The 26,639-nt window shown below is 43.0% G+C and overlaps 1 protein-coding gene across 3 annotated transcripts in view; it reads right to left on the reverse strand.

Moving 5' to 3' along the window:
* PCSK5 (proprotein convertase subtilisin/kexin type 5) overlaps positions 1-26,639 on the reverse strand; it is a 508,063-nt gene that overhangs the window by 222,247 nt on the left and 259,177 nt on the right. For all 3 annotated transcript variants that reach the window (XM_040356083.1, XM_040356101.1, XM_040356092.1), the window contains exons 13-14: positions 12,754-12,890; positions 9,286-9,429 (exon numbers count right to left, since the gene is read on the reverse strand). In XM_040356083.1, the coding sequence (XP_040212017.1) occupies positions 9,286-9,429; positions 12,754-12,890 (281 nt within the window). The remainder of the gene's footprint in view (positions 1-9,285; positions 9,430-12,753; positions 12,891-26,639) is intronic.

Consider the following 26,639-nt stretch of genomic DNA (forward strand, 5'->3'; position numbering starts at 1 on the left):
AAAGCAATACACTCTATTAAATTGATGTAGAAGTAATACATAAGACAGGTTGTTTCATCATCAGAGAAGACAAAAATATATTCTATCAAATTGAAAAAAGGCAGCCTTAGACAGATGTTTTTTTTTTTCTGTACCAGACAATTTCAGCCTTTTTCAGCAACAAATCTCCAATCGGCATCCCTGGGTGATAAGATCAGCAAAAGATAGGAACTTTGACTTACCTGCACAGGACACATGACTTGTATTCATAGACCATGGGCTATATGTAGATTACCTTCAGATGATTGGGCACTGGCAGAAAAACTTTGCAGGGTGACACCTAAAGTTTACTCATATAACCCCATCCACCCCATGAGACTCTCTGTTTTTAACAAGCAATAAGGAGTAATCAAAAAACAAAGGAGAGGGGCCTGTGTCCTGTACTGTAAGATAAGGAATTTAAAGGCAAGTTAACATTTCTATCATCTTAATCGTACAATACAGGACACATGGTTTGCATTCATAGACCATGGGACATACCCAAGCAATAAAATGAGGGGTTGGCAACAGTATAGCAAATAGAACTGCAACAGGCCCACAAGAAAACAAGGGTTTAAGAACCAAAAGAAAAAACTCTTAGATAATAGCTTGAAGCACTTTGCGGCTGAAGCCTACATCAACCAAGGCCTGAACATCCACCTAGTAGAACTTGGAGAATGTGTGAACAGAGGAACAGGTGGCTTGATGTTAAAAAGTGACATCCACAGGCTGTGGAATGGTGGATGGAGATTAGTTTCCTAACCCAACTGGCAATGGTGGAGAGGTTCACACAAAGAGACCACCTCAAATTGTTGCATAAAGCTCCCACGTAGGTTTTTTGAAAAGGGGTAGTAGCTTTTGTAGGTAGGCATTATACATACATGCTGCTTTTCTATAGACATGCTGTATAGATCTGATCCAGCTGTGATTTCACACTGAGCCTAGATACCTCACCCTAGATACCCTTTTCCATGTATGTATAACACCTACCTACAAAAGCTACTACCCCTTTTCAGAAAACCTATTTGGGAGCTTTATGCTTCAATTTGAGGTGTCTCAGTGCACACCTGACTATCTTGCTCTTGTCGAGGAACTACATCCCCTTTTTATCCATCCCCCACCTGTCCATACTGACTGGTGGAGTGGCAGTTTATCTATGAGGACAGTGGCAAATGTGTGATTTCATATGTTACTTTTATTCAATCGCTTTTCATTAACATTTGTTTAAGAACACTTTATCACACCATAATATTCACAGAGTTATCCCCGAAGGAGAGGCCAGTTGACTATGAAACACATTGGTCACAATATATAACCTCTGCATAAAGATTAGTCTATATGTATCATAATATATGATCCTGTGTTCGCTTTACCCTATGGAATTTTCAATATTATTCTGTGTACCCAATTTTACTGTATCTTTAATAAAATGTTTACATTTTTCTAAGGAAAACAAATACCTTCTTGAACCTTTAAAGTGGTGTTCCACCCGCAATTTGTTTTAAAAAAAACACTGTAGTGGCTGACTTTTAATAAAGACACTTACCTGTCCAGAGAGCCTATGATGTCGGCCCCCCCGAGGCCGATCCCTCCATCGGATTGGGTGCAGGCGCACAACGCTTTGTGAATAGCCAGCTGTCTTCTGGGACATACACAGGTCCCAGAAGACAGCAGGGGGTCACCGCACAAAAGCAAATGACGTCCTGCGCCGCAGAGCGGATGGATCAGAAGTACAGGCTGTACTTCATAAAAAGGTACTAAAGAAGAAGAAAAAAAATGTAATATCCAAAAACGAGAGTTGGAAAGTTGGTCATTCATTTAAGACCACCTCTCAAAAGTGGGTGGAACACCGCTTTAAAGTCCCACCCCATGGGGGGAATTATAGCAGTTGAGAAACGCTGATCTAGCATACAGGCAGTTTTTTGTCCTTTTGCTGCAGAACCCCTGAGGACACTTTGCAGGAACCCCAGGGTGCTGAGGCAGAAATGCTGGTCTAGAGTGTCAGCACATAAGTTCAGCTGGGCACACACTATGGCCCGGATCCACAAAGCACTGACGCCGACGTATCTCGAGATACGCCGCTAAGTGTCGTCATATCTATGCGCCGTGCCCACAAAACTAGATACGCCTGAAAATAGGCTTCATCCGACCGACGTAACTTTCCTACGCCGGCGTATCGTGGGTGCATATTTACGCTGGCCGCAAGTGGCGCTCCCAATGATTTTCTATGCGCATATGCAAATTAGGGAGATACACGATTCACGAACGTAGTTGCGCCCAGCGCATAATATACGCGTTTTGCGTAAGTCATACGTCCGGCGTAAAGTTATTCCACATATAGGAGGCGCAAGTCATGCAAAGGTATGGACCAGGGAACACACCTGTCGTATTTTACATCGTTTGCGTAGTACGTGAATAGGGATAGGCGTATGTTACGTTCACGTCGTAGGCAGTGATTCGACGTATCTTAGGCAGTTGTTCGACGTGATTCTGAGCATGCGCACTGGACGCTCAGTCCATCATTTACATGGGGTCACGCCTCATTAGCATGGCTCGAGCCCACTTCCACCTACGCTGGCTTACACCGAGGAAACCCAGCGTAGATTTGGGGGCGAGTGCTTTGTGAATCCAGTGCTTGCCTCTGTGCGCTGCGCCGGCGTAGCGTAAAAAAGATGCGCTACGCCGGCATAAATATGCACCGATGTATGTGAATCCGGGCCAATATGTTTTTCCCATTCAACCTAACAGGCTGAATGGAAAAACGTACAGATCGCCATACTAACACAAGCAATGTTAGTGCAGTGATCTCCCCTGCTGAGCTATTGTGTTCTGACAGGGGGGGTGTACACACGGGCCAAAAGTTGGCTGGGTCTTTCCAAACCAACAGTTTTTGCATGATTTTCACCCCGTATGTACCCAGTCTAGCAAATAGACATGGCAGAGGGCAAAGAAAGCATTCTAAGAGGGCTTCCAGGGGGCGTGGCCAGATGCCAAGCTAGATGGCCACATTATCTAGTTGCTCTGAACGGACCTGCTAAACTACAGCCTACAATTGGGACATCAACACCGACACATGGGCAGATCCCGTGCCACCCACTCGCAGAAGCAAGGGAGAGCCATGGGGCAACGCCCTGCTGGGTCTACCGATACAATTCTACTTCGAGCAGCTCGTCAAGCTTCCGCTTTGGGAGCCAGCCAACATGGCACCGCAGCGCTCTCCTTGGGACTCTCTTGATTTTGTTTTTCCCCGAAGCCTCGGGTATACATTGGGCAGCCACATAGACTCCACCTGAGAGTCTCCTCGGCAGGATGACAACTCATGGCAAGCCCGGACCTCTTATTTATGCTCAGGCCGCTTCTCCACTATTTCAGCCACATCCATTGATCCATGTGGAGCAAGCCCAGTCATCCTGTCTCGAGGACTATGAGGCGCTGCGCATTCCTCCACCATCCTCCCCACCTGTCAGAAGTTTTAATAATGACATTCATTCATTAATGGGCACACCCCCAGCCTTCCAGAACTGGGGGCTTTTCCCCATCACGTGGGTCACTCTTGAACCTTTTGCCACTCCCACACCAGCCTCAGTCCCTAGCTCCCCAAAACCACAGAGAGAGCATCGCTCAAGGGACCCCAGCACCACACGTCCCTTTACAGATGCTCTTGAGGTCTCCCCTCTGCCTGCTTCGGACACCAGGACCTCTTCATCATGGCCCACAACCCGTCCACAGATAAATGACCAGAGGGACTGGTATGAACCCTGGGACACACCTACTGAGACTGTGAACCCCTCTGTGTCCTCCCCAAGATCTCCTCTATCCTTACTGCAGACGAGATGACCTCTTGGCATGAATAACTGCACTCCTTACCCTCTAAGGAGGACATTAAACTGCTGATAACAGAAGTCAAGGAGGCCTGCTACAGTGAGAATAAATCTTTACAAGCAGACTTTTATCATCTAGCTGAAGGACATGGACAAAAAATCTGCAAACTGCAAAAACCATGATTCATCGAGTCCAATCTTAGCAGGTGGATGACTTCTACATCCTTCGTGACATGCAGCAGCATATGGAAGACCTGGATAATCGCAACGGCCGCAACAGTCCGGGGTCTACTAGGGGTGAAAGGACCAAAGGATCTGAGAACAGTCCTTAAGACCATATTCAATTACTTACTGGGTGCACCGACTTCTCAACCCATAGCACTAGACAGGGCTCACCGGCATTAAAACCTAAAGGCCCACCGTCCAAGCCTAGAGATGTCATCTGCAGAGTCCACTCATACATCTTGAGAGAGGACATCATGCGCAAAGCCCAAGTTGCAAAACCAATTCTGTATGAAGATTCTCCAGTACAATTGTTCCCCGACTTGTCATGAATTACTCTTCAGAAGTGTAGGTTACTCCAACCCCTTCTACACACCCTGCAAGAATGTGATATCACCTACTGTTGGGGCTTTACCATTAGTCTCTCGGCCACCCGTAATGGCAAGTCAGCTGTCCTTCGGGTTCCGAAGGACTTACGCATGTTCTGGGAGATTTTGGAGATCCCTACTCCGGAGCTCCCTGGCTGGGATATTATTCCACCTCCTCCACCGATGGTCTGGCAAAAGATTGTGTCTGCCCACCTGATTCTCCTCACAGGAGCCATAGGCAAAACCCAGCTTGAACGCTTGCTCCTTTTTGATGGAGGACTCACCATCTGTATGCTGCTAATAACTTGCTGTTGGTTGGGCACTAATTAATTATCTATCTCCGGAAGGAGTTCCTTCTTCCATAAGCTAAACAACCCCTTTTTCCACTTGCTTGCAGAAATGTAACTTTAATTAGGCCTGGTTGGTCTTATATCCACAAGTTATTTGCTGGATGCAGGACCTGCACTAACCTGGGTCATGTGGGCTGAGTGTCCCACCCTCCGGTCCCCCAACCCGGATTGGGGCATTTTGTTTCCCGCAAAAACTGAACGTTAGATAGGCCTTATTGGATTCACATTTGAGGGTTCCATGTTTGATAAAGGGGGTGCCGCGGCCCGGGCCACGTGGACCGAGGGTTTTAAGCCCTTGTCCCCTGGCCTGGTTTAGGGCACTCTCAGTTACAGTTTATAGTTTGTACTGTGTTTGCTAATAATGCTATTTTCCTTTTTAGGATTCATTTATGCAGGTGCTAGATCATTTTAAGTGGTAGACGCTTAGTTTTTGACACTACCCCCCAGTGTAGATTGTGATTTTAAGTATCTTCATAATTACGTTTTACCTCCCTTGCCCCTATAGTGGACGATGACGGAAATATGGAATTAATATGGAATCCGATTTTATGTTATACTTTAAAGTTTTGATTTTTGGTTTGTGTTTAACCTTTCTGTACTTTTCTCCCCTCCTTACTTTCCTTGGCTCTTTGTTCCTGGGTTTGATGAGATGTCTTTCAATGGTGGTACTTGCCCGCACCTTCATGATTGGTATAACTGGACCTCTGGGTTAGATAAGTACTATGTTTCTCACCACTCCCCTCCACTTCAGCATTCGTCCACTCTTTATGCTCACCATGATTCAGGTATACTCACTTAATGTAAACGGCCTAAATTCTAACTTTAATAGACATCTGGCAATAAGGAGCTTCAAAGACTCGGGGTGGAAGTGGTATTTGTACAAGAGACACACTTTAATAAGAAAGGCACTTTGATGTTCACATCCAGATATTTCTCTCCGGGCTATCTAGCTTCTAGCCCTAAAAAAAGGGCGGGAGTGGCAATTCTGATAAAAAAAAGGCTCACCATTCACTCTCACATCCTCTTATACTGATCCTCACAGATGGTTCCTTATTATTAGAGGAAAATGGCAGCAATTAGACATAACTTTTTGTGATATTTAAATCCCGAAAGTGAATCAAACAACTTTCTTTACTCGGGTGTATAAATGCTTATTTAGATCTACACATTCTTATCTAGTCATAGGGGGGACTTCAATTTGCCATTCACCCCGACGATAGACCGAACCTTCCTTTCTAAACAAACTACTCCCCCAGGCCTGTCCCTACAATCCCAACAGTTCCGACAGATCACACTCATATTAGCTTTATTTGATGCATGGTGAGTCGCCCACCCAATGGAATGTCAGTACTCTCATTATTCCCACCTATATCATACACATGCGTTAGACAATTTTTTCATTAATGCTCCCTCCCTACGTGAAGTAGTGGATATTCTCCCTACGTCCTGGTCAGATCATGCCCTGATTCTGTTGAAACAAACTTTGGAGGTCTCTAGCTTTAAATAAAGTCCTTGGCAACTCAACGACCTTCTTTTCAAAAATGAGACCACCAGGGCAGAGCTGAAGAAAGCCTTACAACTGTACTTTGTTGAGAACTGCACCCCAGAGGTTTCAGCAAGGATCATGTGGGAGACCCATAAATCAGTAATGTGTGGTCAGTGTATAGCTATTTCTACAGCTTGGAAAAAAACACCAAGCTGTTGATCTGGAATCAAAACTTGTCTCCAAGAGAAATAGTCCGCCTCCGTGCTATTTTAAAAAACATTGACATTGGCAGGGTTGAAAAAATCCTTCAAAGACTATGTCAAATCTACTACAACAAAGGCAACAAGACCCAAACCTCGCTAGCATGCAAACTTCGAGAGCAAACCCATGCGTCGGCCACCCTAACTTTACGGGACGCTACTGGGGTCTTACACTCCCACCCAGACCGCATCGCCCAATTGTTTCGCAACTACTTTTCAGATCTATACCGCATTTACCTGCCAAGGAAAGCTTCTGTGACCGTGCATTTCTTACACGCAACAAAGTGACCACATTGGCCAACAACAGCCTTACAGTCTCTTATTTCCCCAATTACTGGAGAGGAGGTGTTGGGAACCCTGAAACATCTACCTTTAATCGTAAAGCCCCTGGGCCTGATGGCCTCCCATACGAGTATTGTAAGAAATTCCTTCCCACCTTACTCCCGTACATGACTCTCTTGTTTAATGGGTTTATGCACAAGAGTGAGATTGCAAGGGACATGCAGACCACCCATTTGACTTGGATACATAAGCCAGGCAAGGATCACACATATGTGGGAACTATAGGCACATAGCTTTATTACACTCAGATCTAAAAATGTTTACGAAACTACTTTCCCTTTGCTTAAATAAGGTCCTGCCTTCCTTAATCCACAAGGATCAGGTAGGCTTTGTGCCTTGGAGGCAAGCAGGTGAAAACACTACAAGAGTTATTAACCAAACCGCTTAAGGCCTGGAAGGATTTGCCCCCTTAATGACCAGGCCATTTTTTGCAATACAGCACTGTATTGCTTTAACTGACAATTGTGCGGTTGTGCGACACTGTACCCAGACAAAATTTTCCCCACAAGTAGAGCTTTCTTTTGGTGGTATTTGATCACCTTTGCGGTTTTATTTTTTGCGCTATAAACAAAAAAGAGCGACAATTTTGAAAAAATAAATGATTTTGTACTTTTTGTCATAATAAATATATCACCAATTTAAAAAAAATAAAAATGTCTTCATCAATTTAGGCCAATATGTATTCTTCTACATATTTTTGGTAAATAAAAATCACCATAAGCATATATGGATTGGTTTGCGCAAAAGTTATAGCGTCTACAAAATAGGGGCTTTATGGCATTTTTATTGTTTATTTATATTTTACTAGTAATGGTGACGATCTGCAATTTTTAGTGAGACTGCGACATTGCGTCAGACAGACCAGACACTTTTGACACTTTTTTGGGACCATTGATATTTATACAGCAATCAGTGCTATAAAAATGTCACTGGCAGGGAAGGGGTTAACACTAGTGGGCGATCAAGGGGTTTACTGTGTTCCCTCATGTGTGTTTCTAACTGGGGGGGGGGTGGGACTGACTGGAGGAGAAGACAGATCGCTGTTCGTAATTACAAGGAACAGCAGATCTGTCTCTCCTCTCCTGTCAGAGCGGGGATTTGTGTGTTTACATACACAGATACCTGTTCTGGATCTCGGCCACGTGCATCGGTTCCCCTGCCGTGCTGCCAGTGCGTGCACCTGCAATGGCTCTTGAATAAGCCGACGTACAGGTATGGCAATAATGACGGCGGCTGGTTGGCAAGGGGTTAATAGGCAAAATACAGAAGTGCTTTTACTCAGTCTAGATGCTGAAAGGGCCTTTGATAGGCTTAGCTGAGAGAAAGTCCAATCAGAGGGCGATACGTGTGTAGAGGGGAAGAGCCAAACCTGTAAGGTCACGCAGCCACAGTGGTGGGCAGGACTATACAGAGCTGGTTTTAACTGAATATCTTGTAAGTGTTTTTTAATTGGGGAATTTTAATAAATGTTGCAAACGGAGAGCATTATGTATCCTCTATTTATTGTTGCATGAATGTGGAGCCATATCCAATCAGGAATACCGAGTAATATCGCTGGTGTGGAGGAAGGAGAAAAGCAGTGGGAGCATATAAGAGAGATCTTTCTTGTGATCCCCCTGAGAGGCTACTGATTGGAAAGTGGATTCAGTAGCTGGTCGGAAGTGGAAGAGATGAGGCCATAGCTGAAAGAAAGAAATTGTTTCTGAGTCTTTCTGACTCATGCATGAGGTGAGCAGGTAGAACAGCTGGTGAAGGTGTGCACATTTTCTGCTGAAGACACGATTTGCACAGTGGTGGATGAGATATGAATTGAGAAGTCACAATAATTGAGAAGTCACAATACATGTAATTCAACACAGAAAGGTTTCAGCATATGAACTTTAATTGAACACATTATTATATAGATTGATTTATTTATTTGAATATCATTTGATATCACTGGATATTTCACATGATAGATTAATAGCGCTGCACTATTTTTCATTTTATATGTTGTATAGTGAGGTGAATTCACTGGAAGTGCAAAGCAGCTGTGGAGTACGAATTAGTATACTTTATAGTTTATTTATAGCACATAACACTTTAGGTAGGTGGTGCTAATTGTCTTTTAGACACAAGTGATCACTATATAAAATATTTTTTCTATATCTATACACAAATGTTCAGCATTTCTGTTTTAAACGGAATGGGTTGTTTTACAATGTGTTCGTTTACAATCGCTTTAATTTCATAATTCTCAAGATTGATACTGTCATTCTGAAATTATATTTGTGCTCGGTTTGAATTAATGTCCATCATAATCACAATCATAATCACCTTTGCTTTTCAGGAAGCAAAACTTTGAAACAAAATGTTGTCCAGGCATATACAGTATCTATGCCATTCCTAGATTGATTGGACCATATAAATATCTCTCACCTGTGTAGTCATCAATGTTGTACTCCTCTGATGGCTCCTCAATAGGACTGGACCGTACTCTCTCCACCTTAGGAACATCATTTCTGGGTGAGTATGGCTGAATGGATGTGCCATACAAAACAAGGGACCATTCTTTCAATTTCCCTAAAGGCAAAAGTATAAACAAGAATTGAGGAAAATCACAAACAATAAAGCAGTCAATCTATGATATCATACATTACTATAAGGTTCCATGAAAATATATTTAGAAATTCCTGGGGAACAAAATGACTTTTCACAATGGCACCCAAATCAAGTTTTGATCATATACCAAGGGTCACATCTTTGGTGCGACAGTCAAGTTCTGCCTACCCTATGGCTCGCATACTGTCACACTACTGAGATCATACTCTTCCATTGATCATAATCTACCTTTAAATCTGGAGTCCTGCAATCTACAATCTAATACTCTCTGCTTCTATGCATTTTAATGTGTTATGGAGAATCACCACCCCAATTTTACCAATCAGGTTTAGCCATCTCTCCAGACGGTGCAGATAGCAGTTAACATAGTGGAGTCTGTTTTTGTTGTGTCTTCAAGTTCAATGAGGATTTGTAAATCAACATCATCCCCACCAGTCTTCTGGGATGCCAGTCCCTGTTTAAAAAAATAGCTGAGGCTATCAGCATAGTTTACCTTACATCTTAAAAAAAGAGCCATTAGAAGATAATCTACATTTTTTCTGCCTATATTTGATTTTCAGGTTTAAAAGTGTTCTATGTATAGGACATTTTAGACACAATCATAAGTTAAAGGAAAATTATGTTCCTGTATATAGGTTATAACCTTGCAATTAAAGTACCTACACATCAGCATGGCCTTTCAACTAACTTTGGAGTAAGCTTTTTAATTAAAATGGAAATTAAACCACCAAAGTGAATAATAAAAAATAAAAAAAAAACGGCAATGAAAAACTCCTACTAAAAAATGAGTGAACATTTCTATTCACGTATGGATACAGGAACAGCAGAGGTGTCTTTGATGTGCGGGCTGTGATTGGCATCTTAGCCTTACCTTATTTATGCTGTGTCTCTGCATAAAAATGTCAGCATATCAGTGAAATGGCTGTTATCAATGAAATAGAAACCACAACACATACATTTCATTTCTAGTGAGAACCCAGGAGCTGAAGCCTGACTTTACGGCTCTGTGGTCACTTTTTTTTTCTTAAGTCTGCTAATTAAGTGGAGTTAAGTGTTCACAGGTGTATATAACTTTCTTCACAGCTCACATTTGATCTTGCTCACATTTGATGCTTGCTTACATGTGGAATTGTTGAACAAAGTGGAATTTTCAACAAAAGTGGAGAGGAGTTAAAACTAGAGTGTTCTAAGTTGTAAGTTACATCTTACATTTCCTGTAAATAATAATATTGTAACTGAGATAATGAGTGCTAGCCAGGTTGATGGTTTTGGTCAGTGCACAGTCTTTCACATGTATACAATAATGAAGCAACAGCTCCAGGATGAATACCACTGCAACAGATGTGAGCAGGTTGCCTTCTTGGAAAGCTTACATTAGAGATGTAGTGGAGACAATTGCAACACTGAGTAGAACATATAACCTAGAAAGGAGTCTTCTGCTCATTAGTTGGTTAATGGGGTTGGTTGGTTAATGGGGTTGGGGTTGGTTAATGGGGTTAATGAGGAGGGTGGAGGGGTAAGTCAATATGTTCAGGTAGGAAGATGGGTTAATGTAGTTAGAGGGAATGGCAGGGGTTTGCAGAAAAGGAAGGCCAAACCTGTGTTTGAGCACCAAAACAAATTTGCCAAGTTGGGTGAAGATTTGAAGTGGCAAACTCAGAGATAGCAGTCCTGGATGTTACTGTTACCCTTGACATCCAAGAGAGCAGCCCATCTAATAGGGGTGGTAAAGGGCAGTGCAGAAAGGCCTAGACAGTTGGTGGTAATAGGGGATTCTAGAATCAGAAAAACTGATAGAATAATTTGTCGCCAGGTTCACCCAATCAAGCGAATGGTTTGCTGTCTCCCTGGTGCCAGGGTTTGGCATATGGTGGACTTGGGTTGATAAATTACTGGTAGGGGTTAGGCGTGACCCAGCTGTCTTGGTTCATTGGAACCAATGACAGAAAAAATGAAAGATGGAGGCTCCTTAAGAATCAATTTCAAGAACTGGGCTGCAAGTTGAAGGAAAGGCCATCCAAAATTATATTCGCTGGAACATTGTAATGTACAATGCAGGAAAGACAGGGGGAGATTAGAAAACTGAATGCATGGCTATAGACATGGTCAGAAGAGTTTGGGTTTTTAAAACACTGAGCTGACTTTTCATTGGGGTGCCACCTATGTGCTAAAGATGGTTTGCACTTAAATGGAATGGGGTCTGATGTGTTTAGGGACAGGTTTATGGGAAGGCTGTAAATAAGCAAAGTTGGAGAGTTGGAAGCTTTGGTGCATGAACAAAAACTATTATTTAATTGGTATTGCTGAATACAATTGGTTTTATTTTTAGCCTTTTCAGTGCACATCCATCACTGTTATTCCGTCCAACCTTGGCTCAGACCCTTCAAAATTCTGCAAAAACCACCCCAGACACACCTTTCTCTAACCCCCTCACCCAACGCTACTTTCTGGTGAATTTTTTTAGTTTTTCCAGAATAATGCATAGAGTATTGATAATCTAGTCAGTATTACCCCTTTAATTGTATCTATTGCCAATCGGGTACTTGGTTTTAACTATGACCCTGAGGTGGGGATATTGTATTGAAATTATTGGCCTTTTTTTGACCCCTGGAAGGCATTGGCTAATCCTTGGATTGTCACCCTGACTATTGGAATAACAATTGGAAGCAGTGTTAATTTTGGCAGCAAATTTCGATTTAGTTTTATGCCGCGTACCCCTGACCATTTTTCACAATGTGAAAAATTACATTTTTTTAATGTCATTAAAAACGATCGTGTGTGGGCTCCAGAGCATTTTTCGCAACGTTAAAAATGGCCATTAAAAATTTAGAACATGCTCTAAATTTTCGCATCGTTTTTCACGTTGTTGTTTTTAACATCGTAAAAAATGGTTGTATGTAGGCTTTAACGACGTGAAAAAACGCGCATGCTCAGAAGCAAGTTATGAGAAGGGAGCGCTTGTTCTGGTAAAACTAGCATTCGTATGGAGATAGCACATTCATCACGCTGTAACAGACTGAAAAGCACGAATCGTCACTCACCAAACTTTTACTAACACAAAATCAGCAAAAGAAGCCCCAAGGGTTGCCCAATCCGAATGGTACTTCCCCTTTATAGTGCCGTTGTACGTGTTGTCCCCTTATTACTCCTCAGAATCTTAAAAAACATCCTAATGATAATTTTGATATCTATCCCAAAAGGAATTTAGCGCTTTCCATAAAATTCCTATTTGCTTTAACAATGAGCACAGTGTTAATAATGTATATGAGCACAAGAAAAATGTACCTGGCGTCTTGAAGTTCCTCAACTGTGAAGGGGTATCATAAATCTCCAGAATCCAGTCTCCTGAGGCCTTCTCTCCCCAGCAGTGTGTGGTCATAAATTCCCAGTTCTTAAATCCTTCCATGGAATGGTCAAATAATCTAGAATGGTCACAATAAATACTTGTCAAATTAGAAAAATTAGCTAAACAAACTTTGAAATAGCCTTGCTTAGCCAGATATCTAATATTATAGTGAGATCCTTACAACTTTGTATAGTATAAAATCTATTTTATTTCACAGAATTGTATATAGTAGATTGGTATAGGACAGAACACAACATGAGTGCTGTATAAAAATCTAAGAAAGAAAGAAAGGTTAAATCTATCTGAATATTTAAAACAATAGGTATGTTTGTCAAGTTAATTATGTATTACAGATTAGTTATATGTAAACAGAATATGGATATTCATGTCGCCCTTTGACATAAAAAATATCTAGCAGTCCCTATACATTTCTAGTGGGTAAAGACAATTTAATATAGTGTTTGTAATTAAAATACCCAAGCAATTATTAATATTGAAGGTTCTAAAGGTGCAAGATTTGAGGCTTTTCATATTTAAAGTATACCTAAATCCAAAAATTTGTTTCGATCTGTATCTCATTGAGGAGATTTCCCCCTGCTTCATGTACTGTAGACAACACAGGAAGTGAGAAAATCTCTCCAAAGGGAAATCCCCTCTTAGACAATTATCACCAGAGCAAGTGTCAATATCGGAGGACTTATTTGCTCAGGTAACAAAGCAATGGTCACCAGGACAAAAATAGAATGTGAATTTCCCTTCATGGGGACACAAACAGCAATAAAAAAAAAAAGTCTCAAATAGTACCCACTTTGGGGGTAAGTGACTTGGATCTAGTACATGCTTTTATGTGTCCTAAAGGTCAAGTACATTAATAGACAAAATATCCAATTGTATTATTAGGACCCTCTTTTCAACTGAACTTTTTTAACCGCTTCAATACAGGGCATTTTCACCCCCTTCCTGTCCAGACCAATTTTTAGGCCCCGTACACACGACCAGTTTCCTCGGCAGAATTCAGCTTCCGACCGAGTTTCTGGCTGAATTCTGCCGAGAAACCCGGCCGTGTGTACACTTTCGGCCGAGGAAGCCGACGAGGACCTCGGCGAGGAAATAGAGAACATGTTCTCTATTTCCTTGTTGTTCTATGGGAGCTCTCGGCCCGCCGAGGTCCTCGGCGGCTTCAGGGCTGAACTGGCCGAGGAACTCGATGTGTTTGGCACGTCGAGTTCCTCGGCCGTGTGTACGGGGCCTCAGTTTTCAGCGCTGTCGCACTTTGAATGACAAGTGCACGGTCATGCAACACTGTACCCAAATGAAATCTTTATGTTTTTTTTCCCCCACAAATAGAGCTTTCGTTTGGTGGTATTTGATCACCTCTGCGGTTTGAATTTTTTGCGCTATAAACAAAAGAAGAGCGACAATTTTGAAAAAAAAACACAATATTTTTTACTTTTTGATTTAATAAATATATATTTTTTTCCTCAGTTCAGACCAATACGTATTCTTCTACATATTTTTGGTAAAAAAAAAAAGCAAAAAGCGTTTATTGATTGGTTTGTGCAAATGTTATAGCATCTACAAAATAAGGGATAGATTTATGGCATTTTTTTACTAGTAATGGCGGCGATCTGCGATGGACTCATTGGACACTTTTGACACGTTTTTGGGACCATTCACATTTATACAGCGATTAGTGCTATAAAACTGCACTGATTACTGTGTAAATGTGACTGGCAGGGAAGGGGTTAACACTAGGGGCGATCAAGGGGTTAATATGTTCCCTAGTGAGTGATTCTAACCGTAGGGGGAGGGGACTCACAAGGGGAAGAGACCGATGTGTGTTCCTCTGTACCGGGAACACACATCGGTCTCCTCTGACAGGACATGGATCTGTGTGTTTTACACACACAGATCCATGGTCCTGCCATGATTGCATGCAATCGCGGGTGCCCGGCGGACATCCCGGCCGCTGGGCATGTGCACCGGGTCCTGACGCCCCCTAGCCGCCCGGGAAGCCCAGGACGTCATATGATGTCCACCCGGAGGGAGGAAGGGTTTCTGCTGACGTCATTTTACAATGACTCGGTAGGGAAGGGGTTAATAAACCTACCAGGACTTTCATCTTGTGTGGAAATGTTAAAGCAAACCCGGTTAATTCCTGCTCAGGGAACAAGCAATGATTTCGCTAACTTGTGGGATTATAAATTATGCCAGAGACAGACCTAAATTGAGACTGAGAAGCTGTAATGTGCCATCTTGTATTTAATTTAGCTAAAATCAAATGCAGGGAAGCTTCCTATCAGTTCTCATTTTAATATATAAGACCGCAATATCCAATTAATTTACATCTCATGGTTGTGCAGGATATACAGTCAACAGACAGGTATGAATCACTATTTACTGAAATCATTCAGACGGACTGTATTTGAATACAACTATATCAAACCACACATCTGAGACAGCATGTTTAGGGAACTGTTTACCGAACAGTTCCTTACACATACAACTCGTCCTCAAAGAATACAGCACTGTCATTAAAGACTAAGGGCCAGATTCTCATACATTAACGTTGCTCCTGGGCAGCGTAATGTATGTGCTGTACGCTACACCGCCGCAGGTTTACAGGTTTACATCCTGATTCTCAGAACACTTACCTGTAAACTTGCGGCGGTGTATCGTTAATTCGCTCGGCGCAAGCCCGCCCAATTCAAATGGGGCGGGCACCATTTAAATTAGGCGCGCTCCCGCGCCGAGCGTACTGCGCATGCTCCGTCGGGTAAATTACCCGACGTGCATTGCGCTAAATGACGTCGCCCCGATGTCATTTGCTTAGACGTTTACGTAAATGGCGTCCAGCGCTATTCACGGACGTCTTACGCAAACGACGTATTTTTTTTAAACTTCGACGCGGGAACGACGGCCATAGTTAACATTGGTTGCCCCTGCTAATAGCAGGGGCAACCTTACGCGTCGCGTACGCTACGGAAACAACGTAAATTCTCAGCGTCGGACGCGCGTAGGTTCGGGAATCTCGCGTACTTACCTCATTTGCATAGACGACGGGGAAAACGATGATGCGACACCTAGCGGCGGGAAAAAAAATACTTTTAAGATCTGACAGCGTAACAGCCTTACGCATGTCAGATCTAATGGGTATCTATGCGCAACTAATTCTAAGAATCAGTCGCATAGATACCCGGGGCCAGATGAGGAGTTACGACGGCGCTAATGGTGTTGCGCCGTTGTAACGCCTTTGAGAATCTGGCCCTAAATCAATTCAAAAGTCATTTTTTTTCTTGTTTTGGACAAAGTGTAGAAGAATTATAATTCCTGTAGGGTTTTTACTGCCATCTGGGGCTCTTTTAGAGAGATTGACCCTGTTGGCAATGGTCTTATAAAATAAGAAATGAGGGCAAATCTCCAACAGGGACACAAACAAGTAATAAAATCTGACAGCGATTCTAGCCTTTCCCTTTTCCACTAAAGAAAAGCATATTTATTTCTGTGTTTGTTGCCACCGAGAGCTTCCCTCACTTCCTGTTTAGCAAAACGTTGTTAATAGGAGAAGAGGTGAGGATAAGTCACTCCAAAGCTGGATGCGCATGATCTGAATATTGGTCGGCCAACCTTCGGACAGTGTGTACAGCTGCCTGTTCGACAGAAGCCGGACTCACAACCAGCTTCTGTTGAATGGTCTTGCTGGAAAACCAGCATTTGCCGATCAGCACTGGCAGCCACTGGCTGTGAGTGCTGATCAGAGTGTTCTGATGCGGGGGGCAGCCCCCCTGTCAGAACACAATAGCACAGCAGGGGAGCTTGCTCTGGACGGTGGTCTGAGGAGGCCTGTAATGCAGACAGTGCTCTGGACGGTGGTCAGAGGAGGCCTGTAATGCTGCACAGTAGTGCTGGATGGTGGTCTCAGGACTGAGGGATGGCCTGTAATGCACAGTGCTCTGGATGCCAGTGGTCACTGGTCAGAGGAGGCCTGTAATGCTGCACAGTGCTGGATGGCGGTCTCCGGTCTGAGGGATGGCCTGTAATGCACAGTAACCTGGATTATGGTGGTCAGAGAAGGCCTGTAATGCACACACAGTGCTCTGGACAGACAGTGGTCTGAGGGGAGGCCTTAGGCTTGTAATGTACACACTCACAGTGGGTGCGCTCTACTCTGGACGGTCATATTCGTGAGTAGGACTCTTTTTAGGACTCTGGATTTTTCTAATGCACAACAATGCTCTGACGGTCATCTGAGGACTCTGAGGGCTGTAATGTTGGTCGCTTGCTTGCTGGGAGCAGCAGCAGGCGGAGCTCTGTGGAAACCAGAAATTATTTCACGAGGGTAAACATCCCTGCCTCACATTTTCATTTCATTTGTTAACGAAAACTGAATTGATTTTCGTCATAGTGTTCATCAGTGGATGAAAATGTGGTGTACTTTTCATTTTGTTTTCGTCACTGTAAAAATGCAGCTGAAGAAAATTTTGACGAAAACGTTTTCGTTGACGAAATTAACACTGCCACACACATATGTAAACGGTGAAAGCACCACACATGTCAGGTATCACCGCAAATGTCAGAGCAAGACCAATAATTCCAGCTCCAGACTTTCTGAGTAACTCTAAATGGGTAACCTTTAAAAGCTTTAAAAGCGTGGCCTATGAGATTTTTAGGTACTGTAGTTTGGCACCATGTGCAATTTTAAAGTGTGACATGTTGGGTATCTATTTAATCAGCAAAACATCATCTTTTATGTTTTACAAAAACATATGTATTGTGTTGTGTTTGTGTTGATTAAACAAATTAAAGTGTATAATTTATAAATAATTTTCTACATGTATGACAGAAATATCAGAACTCACCCAGACTGGAAGCGGTTAAAAGGATATTGTAGAAACAGACTGTAATGCATAAGGACAGCTTTGCAACATACATTGTGCTACACTCCATTGATTGAACAATGCAGCACAATGCATCAATATATAGCAGAGGCTGGACCTTTTCCTTTTGTGTTGCAATGCAGTGCAATAGTGGGTCCTATAGTAAGGGACATATAATGTTTGTCTACGTATTTCATTGAAAAGTGAATTATAGCACAGGTAATAAGAATGAGAAAATGCAAAGTAAATCAGCTATCAATCAAAAGTAAAGCCTCTTCACACTTGCTCGCGCCCTAAATTGCAGTGGTTTAATGTGTGGGCAGAAGCTGTTCGGGCTGCAATTCTATGCGGCCCAGGGGGCGGTGTGATGTTTATTTTATCGCATCCCTTTTTTTTATTAACTTTATGTGAAGTGATCAAAGTGACACCTCAGCACAGTGGGCTGCAATTGCTGTGTGATGACATGCAGGACCAGGTTGAATATTATGCAAACATGATCCATAGTAGCGCACAGCGCTGAAAAACAGAGGAACACCATGTGCTGGTGCAAATATAACACAGAAAACGATTGCTTTCTGTGTGTCATTGCACTTACCTTCATTTATACATGTTAAAAAGTGCAGGTAACAGAACATAGTATAAACAGGTCCTTATATTATAACGTCTTATAAATGTAACACATTTTATCTATAGCTTACAAGTTAGCGTGTGCATTTTAAAATAAAACCTTACAGAGAAGCTAACCTTAATGCTTAGTAAATCTTCTTACAAATACAACGTAGAACATATAATAATCAAAAGGCATATTATATGTTCACAAAAGGTTTAAATCTACATACGCAACTTTCACTCTATAGGACTTTAAAAATCTAGAGACTAAAGTACTTCAGATCTGAATTTAGATAGAACAGTAAACCCTGCTTTAACAATATATCCCTAGGCATTTTAAATATGAAGGTGAAGAAAAGAAATATCAGAAGGGAATAATTAACATGTGAAGCCCATAGGCAATGTAGTGAAGCTTTTGATAGACCACTAATAACACTGCAAAGAAAAAAAAAAGCTGCACAAAATCAACTTATTTGAAAAATGTCAAAAATACAGTCACGTTCTGTGTGATTGATACCCCTCCTTTAAAATAGTCCTGTGTAAATGATGCCTTCCTACCCACAAAATGAAAGCTTAGCGTTATAAGTGGTTCTTTCGCATATTGCTAATAAGAGAGAAGATTAACATGGGGTTACTAGAACTACATTTATATTTGCATTTATAGTTGCTGACCTGTCTTGTTTCTCTATTCCCCCAAATAGCTGTCCTTCTTGAGGGCTTTGCTATGTGCTTGAACTGCTGGGGGTAGCAGGAAAGCTAACTCTGTCATAAATTTTTTTGCTTGCGTACAAAAAAAATCTCAGAAACAGCTCAAAGAAATTTTAATTTAGAAGAAAACATGACTTAGTTTGATCAAAACTGATTAAAACTAAATCGATCAGATCGGAAATAATTCCACATTGATTAGATAAAACAATTGAGGTGTATTTGGTCATCATAAAGGTAAGTGTAAAATCAAATATTTTAGGGCATTGTTAGCTTAACGGCTTTCAGGCTCCCTCTAATTCCCACACCTCTTATTAGCATTCTCCCTTTGAAGCAACTACTCTTTAGGTTCCCATTTAAACTTTGCATAGCAGGATTCACTCTGATCACAATTTTTTGGGGGCAGTTTACATGCATTTCTATGGGTCGTGCATAGGCAGCCCGTTCATTTGAATGGGCTTCCCTATGTGTGTTTGGTTAAAAAAATAAAAAAACTGAACCTTTTTACATGGTTTTTAAATGCGATTTACATGTGTTTTTATGAAGAAAAAAAATCATCATTTGAGGTTATTAATGTAACCTCGATTGATTTATCTTTGGATGAACTGGATTTCTTAAAATTAGGCTTAAATTTCTGTCCTACTAAAGGTTTACACCGCTTTGAAAATATGCTTCTAGGAGTAATTCACTTCACCAACAAGGTATGTGGGACCTACATTTTAAAATTACATAAAATTAATGTTTCAACTATGTATGTTTTGCATATTTGTAGTCAAACATATCATACATACAAAATATAGTTTCATAAGGTAATCGTAACTAACTTCTAGGTACTTCTACCTGTCAACCAGTCTAATAATCAACATCAGAAGATGTCAGCTCTTTCTCACCACCATTGAGCTAAGCACTGAATGATCAAGACATTAATTGGAAAATTAGGTTAAAATATACTGTATTATTGAATGTGTATATCAATGTCAGGCCATACCACCGTGGTCAAAATAATTTGTTACTGGCAAAAGACAAATTAATACACACGTTTAGCTGCCAATAAATATCATGCATGATATTTATTAAAATTCTTGCATGTGCCTTTGTTATAGAGTGCATTACTTTCTCAAAATAGTTTCTCCCTATTATTAACCTCTAAATTCACTGGAAAAAATACAAGGCTAGTGACATGGCCTTTCTTTCCAAAAGTGGAGGAACATGGGTCTTATTAGTAGTTAACCCTGTCAAAATGCTAACAGAAAGTTGTGTTCCAATGTAATGGTTTATTTTTTCCCTGCAGGTGACCGCAGACACTAAACTAATTATTTCCTCGCAATGAGAAGTGCCCCAAATAAGATAAGTACAAGTATCTGTCCACCTTCCTTGTATACCAATCACTTCCATAATATTTAAATTATTGCTTGCTGGCACAAAGGTCAGAGGCTATTCTACAACTGTTGCATAGGTATGCAAACACCACTGCATGCTATGTTTATATATTGTCAAACCAGGATTTGTAGAGTAAAGTAGCTAATTATCTGAATTTGTTTGTGAGTAGCAGTTGCATTTAAGATGTCAGGCACGGTTTCCAAGAAAATCACACAATTAAAAACACCACACAGCTGAAATTGCAGTAACCTGTTAGCTGTAAAAATGTTTTAAGCAGTGTCTAATGCTGTATATAATCACATTGCATTGTTTAAAACAGCTTGAAAAAAATAATACATTTACCAAAAAGCCAACGTCACAATAAAGCAATAGTAGTTTATATAGATTCAGCACTGCAATATGAATGTGGCTTTAAAAATTTTATATTTAGAATATGCATAAAAAAAATGCAAATTCAGAGATTAAATATTTACACAGATGGCTTAGCAAATATAGGAAATATCCAAACTATTCAATACATATGTGCATAAAAACATATGGCATGCTGTATAGTAAAGTACTGTGTCAATCACACCTTGGCTTATGAGAACATTCAGCAGTAATTCTAAGGGTGTAATCAGAAATGTATTTATTTATACTTGTTTACAGTGAAGTTTTGGACCATTGTATATCGTATTCCAGCACATCACATACAAAATACAGTCACTAGAATGTCACAGCAATCTCTTAACTGTAGCCCATTGAAATGTCTGCTTAACCATTGACAACATGAGAAGGCATCCAATTACTACTACTATTAATTTACTAATGAAAGGGCCTGTGTCAATGAGCTTTTGTTCAGAACTGCTGACACACATGTCTATAGGAATGCAAAAGCAATTTTAAGAAAGTCAAATGCAGGTCAGAAGGAGGTCAACTGCACCTGTCAATGTCAAGAGTAGAAATAAAACTTGCAACTATACCCAATGAGCAGTGGTGGCTGGTGCTCCATTTTTTTGGGGGGGGTCACTCACTCATCCGGCTTTAGCCTGCGTCTCCTTGTCCTCGGTGGCTTCTTCCTCTGCGGACAATACAACCACTTCTCCTCTCAGCCGATTGGGTCTTAAAACCCACTTCCTGATTGGCTGGGAGGAGAATAAGGAAGACAATAGCCAGGGCCAGATAAGGAACATCGTGGGCCTGGTGCTGAGGATTTTGGTGGGCCTTTTATAAATAATAAATAAATAAATATGCAAACAATTTTTGAGAGGATGAGAGAGGGATGAGAGGTAAGGGAGGGAGGATGAGAGAGAAAGGGAGGATAAGAGAGAGAGGATGCGCATGAGTTTGCGTGGGAATGACATCAACGCAGCCCGGCCACGGCAAATGACCAAAAGCATTGAGTCCAGAAGGAAGACCGGGTGAAGATGGAAGCGCCTGGGACCTGCCGGATTGATCACAGCGCAGCACTGGAGGGCTCAGTCTGACAATTTAAGTGTACCCTAATGTGTTAATATGCTGTGCATACTTGTACGTTGTGGCATAACCTACCTCAGGGCCTCTAAAAAGTAGTAATGTTAGCAAAGTTTACTACCACTTTAATATCACAGGATCCCAGGAGACTCTCATGGGGCCCCCTACTGACCCGGTGGAATTGTAGAAAGAAATGTTTGGACAGCCGCACTCTGGAAAAACCTTCTCGGTTGCCTTTTATTGGTAAACATGAGAGGACACAAATTCATCCACATACCTTATTGGAGCGGTGACTATCATCTCTCTACTGACCCGGTGGCCCTTGGTCAGTGCCTAAGTGCATAGTTGCCAACATTTCAAAAATATTTTAAAGGGACACTTTTTTTTTACAAGTGCTATATTTAGAGTAGCTGAGATCCCCTATGTTCCTCTATACATCACAGTCATAATCACAAAATGAAATGAGTATTAATAATGGGCAGAACAAATATGAGGACTGAGAAGATTTCCTTTAGTTGAACTAACAAAAGTGTGTCCATTCTAGAGCTGGATAACCATGTGGATATTTAGTATAATTTTAAAGAATTGTTTTTGTGGGTAAGAGGCACAGGGGGGAGTATGGACGGTATAAAAGTGGGAAGTATGTGCAGGTGAGGGAGAGGGATGTGGAGGGTCTAACAGTGGGCACTATGTACAGGAGAAGAGTGTGGAGGGTATGGCAGAAGGCACTATGTACAGGAGAGGTGTTTGAAGGGTATGACAGTGGGCAGTAAGCACAGCAGAGGAGTGTGGAGGGTATGACAGAGGGTAGTATGTACCGGAGAGGAGTGTGGAGATTATGACAGAGGGTGGTATGGTGGTATGTACAGGAGAGGAGTGTGGAGGGTATGAAAGTGGGCAGTATGTACAGGAGCTGAGTGTGGAGAGTATGACAGTGGGCAGTATGTAGAGGAGAGGAGTGTGGAGAGAAAGATAGTTGGCAGTATGTACAGGAGAGGAGTGTGAAGGGTAAGGTTGGGTTACAGTATGTACAGGAGAGGAGTGTGGAGGGTAAGGTTTTGTTACAGTATGTACAGGAGAGGAGTGTGCAGGGTATGACAGTGAGCAGTATGTACAGGAGAGGAGTGTGGAGGGTATCACAGTGGGCGGTATGTACAGGAGAGGAGTGTGGAGGGTATGATAGTGGGCAGTATGTACAGGAGAGGAGTGTGGAGGGTATGATGGGGGCAGTATGTACAGAAGAGAAGAGTGGAGGGTATAAGAGTGGGCAGTATGCACAGGAGAGGAGTGTGGAGGGTATGATACTGAGCAGTATGTACTGTACATTAAATGAGTGTGGAGGGTAAGACAGTGAGCAGTATGTACAGTAGAAGAGTGTGGAGGGCATGACAGTGGGCAGTATGTAGAGGAGAGGAGTGTGGAGGGTATGACAATAGGCAGTATGTACAGGAGAGAGGAATGTGGAGGGTATGAGAGCGAGCAGTATGTACAGGAGAGGAGTGTGAAGGGTATGACAGCCGGCATTATGTACAATAGAGGAGTCTATGAAAGTGGGCAGTATGTACAGGAGAGGAGTGTGGAGGGTAAGACAGTGAGCAGTATGTACAGAAGAAGAGTGGGGAGGATATGACAGTGGGCAGTATGTACAGGAGAGACGTGTGGAGGGTATGACAGTGGGCACTATGTATACGAGAGAAGTGTGGAGGGTATGAAAGTGAGAAGTATGTACAGAAGAGGAGTGTGGAGGGTATGATGGTGGGCACTATGTATAGGAGAGAAGTGTGTAGGGTATGACAGTGGGCACTATGTACAGGAGAGGAGTCTGGAGGGTATGACAGTGACCAGTATGCACAGGAAAGGAGTGTGGAGGGTATGACGGAGGGCACTATGTACAGGAGAGAAGTGTGGGGAGTATGTACAGGTGAGGAGGATGAAGGAATCTATGAAGGAAAAATGTAAAGTTTGTGGAAGGATATTTAGGGACTGCGTAGTGGTTAAACGGGCCATACATGGATTGAGAACAATAATTCTAGCACTAGACCTCCTCTGTAACTGTAAAAATTTAAAGCATCGCTTAATATACAAAAAAATTGTGCCAACTTTAGTGTTTTTCTTTTTTATGAATGAAACAGTTTCTTTCCAAAAAAAAAACACACTTGAAAAATTGCTGCGCAAAAACAGATGATTTTTACATGTAGGAGAGAAGTGTCAGAATTGGCCTGGGTGGCAAGGGGTTAATGACTATAAGTAATATACAAATAATTATTATAAGCCCTGTGAGCTCATACTCTCAGTCTGCTGCAGAGTGTGTCAGCTTGTATTTAAACTGGCCGCTCTGTATGCAGCTTCTGACAGGCTGTGCAAGGAGTATCTCCGGAACCATTATGACTCCTGGTCACCGAGCTACAATCCTCAAAGTCGATCTTTTTATTTTTTTTTTCGATTTTTTTTTTTGGGTTAATGGGCCTATCTTGAGGAAGGGGCCTGGAGCTGCAGCTCCAATAGCCCCTATGTTAATCCGGCCCTGACAATAGCAAATATTAATTCTCTATTGTCACACAACTGGGTGGGCTTAGGGCACAGTGCTCTGCGCCCTGCACAAACCGTTTTTTAAAGCCAGTTAGAGCCTCAGGCTCTAATCATATGCTTAAAGTGGATGTAACCCACTCTCATCAATTATAAAGTACTGCCATAGTGCTGATCTATAAGGATATACATGCCTCCTGCATGTATCCTTACCTGTCAAATGTGTCCCGTTTATCAGTTAGAAGCCCCCAAAAACAGCAGATTCAGTGGGTGGGTCAGTCATGATGACAGCAGACTCCCTGCCCACCTCTAAACTCCCCTTGGCCAGAGCGTGCACAGGAGAGGCAAAGTGCATTCTTGGTAAAAACAGAGCGCGCTCACGGCCCCCTGTCATTTCTGTACACACATCAATCTCCAGTGACAGTCAGGGATGATCGGTGCGACGGGTCAGCTGTGAGCACCGATCCCCCCTGCATGGCTTTTCATCATCTGCTTCTCTCCCTCCCGTGGCTTTCACCTGAAAATCCCCGACTATCCTCGGTGTCTTCCTCCAGCGCCGTGTCCTCCTCCGCCCCCCCTCGTCCCTCTCCGTGTGTCCACATCCCCCCTGGCCCGCTGTGTCTTCTTCCTCCTCCGGCCCGTTCGTCCTGATCTGTATGTCCACATCCCTGTGTGTTCACACCCCCCCCCGTTCATATTCCCCTGTGTATTCACACCCCCCTGTTTTCATCCTCCTCCGCCCTCCTCAGCTGCCAGCTTCCCTCCCCTCTCTCTCTCCTCTCCCGAGGGCTGCGAGGGGGGGCGGGGGCGGGCGCGTGATCTGTCAGGATGGAGAGCGGAGAAAGAAGCTGGTATGTCAATTACCAGCCCCTTTCTTTTCTGAACGGGACACAGAGAGCGTTCGTTACCGAGCGCTCTGTGTCCTGTGATAACTGAGCAGAGTAACCTGTGTGTTACTCTGCTCAGTTTATGAATGGAGGGGAGATGCTGTCTTCTCTCCATCCACCCAAGGACTGGGGAACAATGTCCTCTGTCCCTTTCTCTGTCTCAAATGGGAGATGCCAGTGGTCTCTGTCAGGGCTGATATATAAAAAAATAAATGAAATTGAAAAAAAAAAACAACTGACACCACAACCGACTCCCCCATACCGACACGGTCCAGAGCCCCAAGACCACCGACACCGACCACTACCCCACCAACACCGTCCACTACCCCACTGACCACTGCCCCACTGACACCGACAACTACCCCACTGACATTGTCCACTAACACTGACCACTACCCAACTGACCACTGCCCCACTGACACCGACAACTACCCCACTAACATTGTCCACTAACACCGATCACTACCCGACTGACCACTGCCCCACTGACACGACCACTACCCCACTGACACCAACCACTGACACCAACCACTACCCCACTGACATCGTCCACTGACACCGACCACTAACCCACTGACATCGTCCACTGACACCGACCACTACCCCACTGACATCGTCCACTGACACCGACCACTACCCGACTGACATCATCCACTCACACCGACCACAACTCAACTGACCACTGCTCCACTGACACAGACCACTACCCCACTGACATCGTCTACTGACACTGACCACTACCCCACTGACACCGACCACTACCCCACTGACACCGACCACTGACACCGACCACTACCCCACTGACATTGGCTACTGACACCGACCACTACCCCACTGACACCGACCACTACCCCACTGACCCCGACCACTGACACCAACCACTACCCCACTGAAATCATCCACTGACACCGACCACTACCCCACTGACATCGTCCACTGACACCGACCACTACCCCACTGACATCGTCCACTGACACCGACCACTACCCAACTGACATCGTCCACTGACACCCACCACTACCTGACTGAATACTGCCCCACTGACACCGACCACTACCCCACTGACATCATCCACTCTGACACCGACCACTACCCCACTGACATCGTCCACTTACCCACTGACCACTACCCCACTGACACCGACCACTACCCCACTGACACCGACCACTACCCCATTGACACCGACCACTACCCCACTGACAACGACCACTACCCCACTGACATTGTGCACTGACACCGACCACTACCCCACTGACACTGTCCACTGACACCGACCACTACCCCACTGACACCGACCACTACCCCACTGACATTGTCCACTGACACCGACCACTACCCCACTGACCCCATCCCCCACCCCCTTTCCCAAAAGTACTGTGGAAAAATATA

The sequence above is a fragment of the Rana temporaria genome, chromosome 1 (assembly GCF_905171775.1).
Source record: "Rana temporaria chromosome 1, aRanTem1.1, whole genome shotgun sequence".
NCBI lineage: Eukaryota > Metazoa > Chordata > Amphibia > Anura > Ranidae > Rana > Rana temporaria.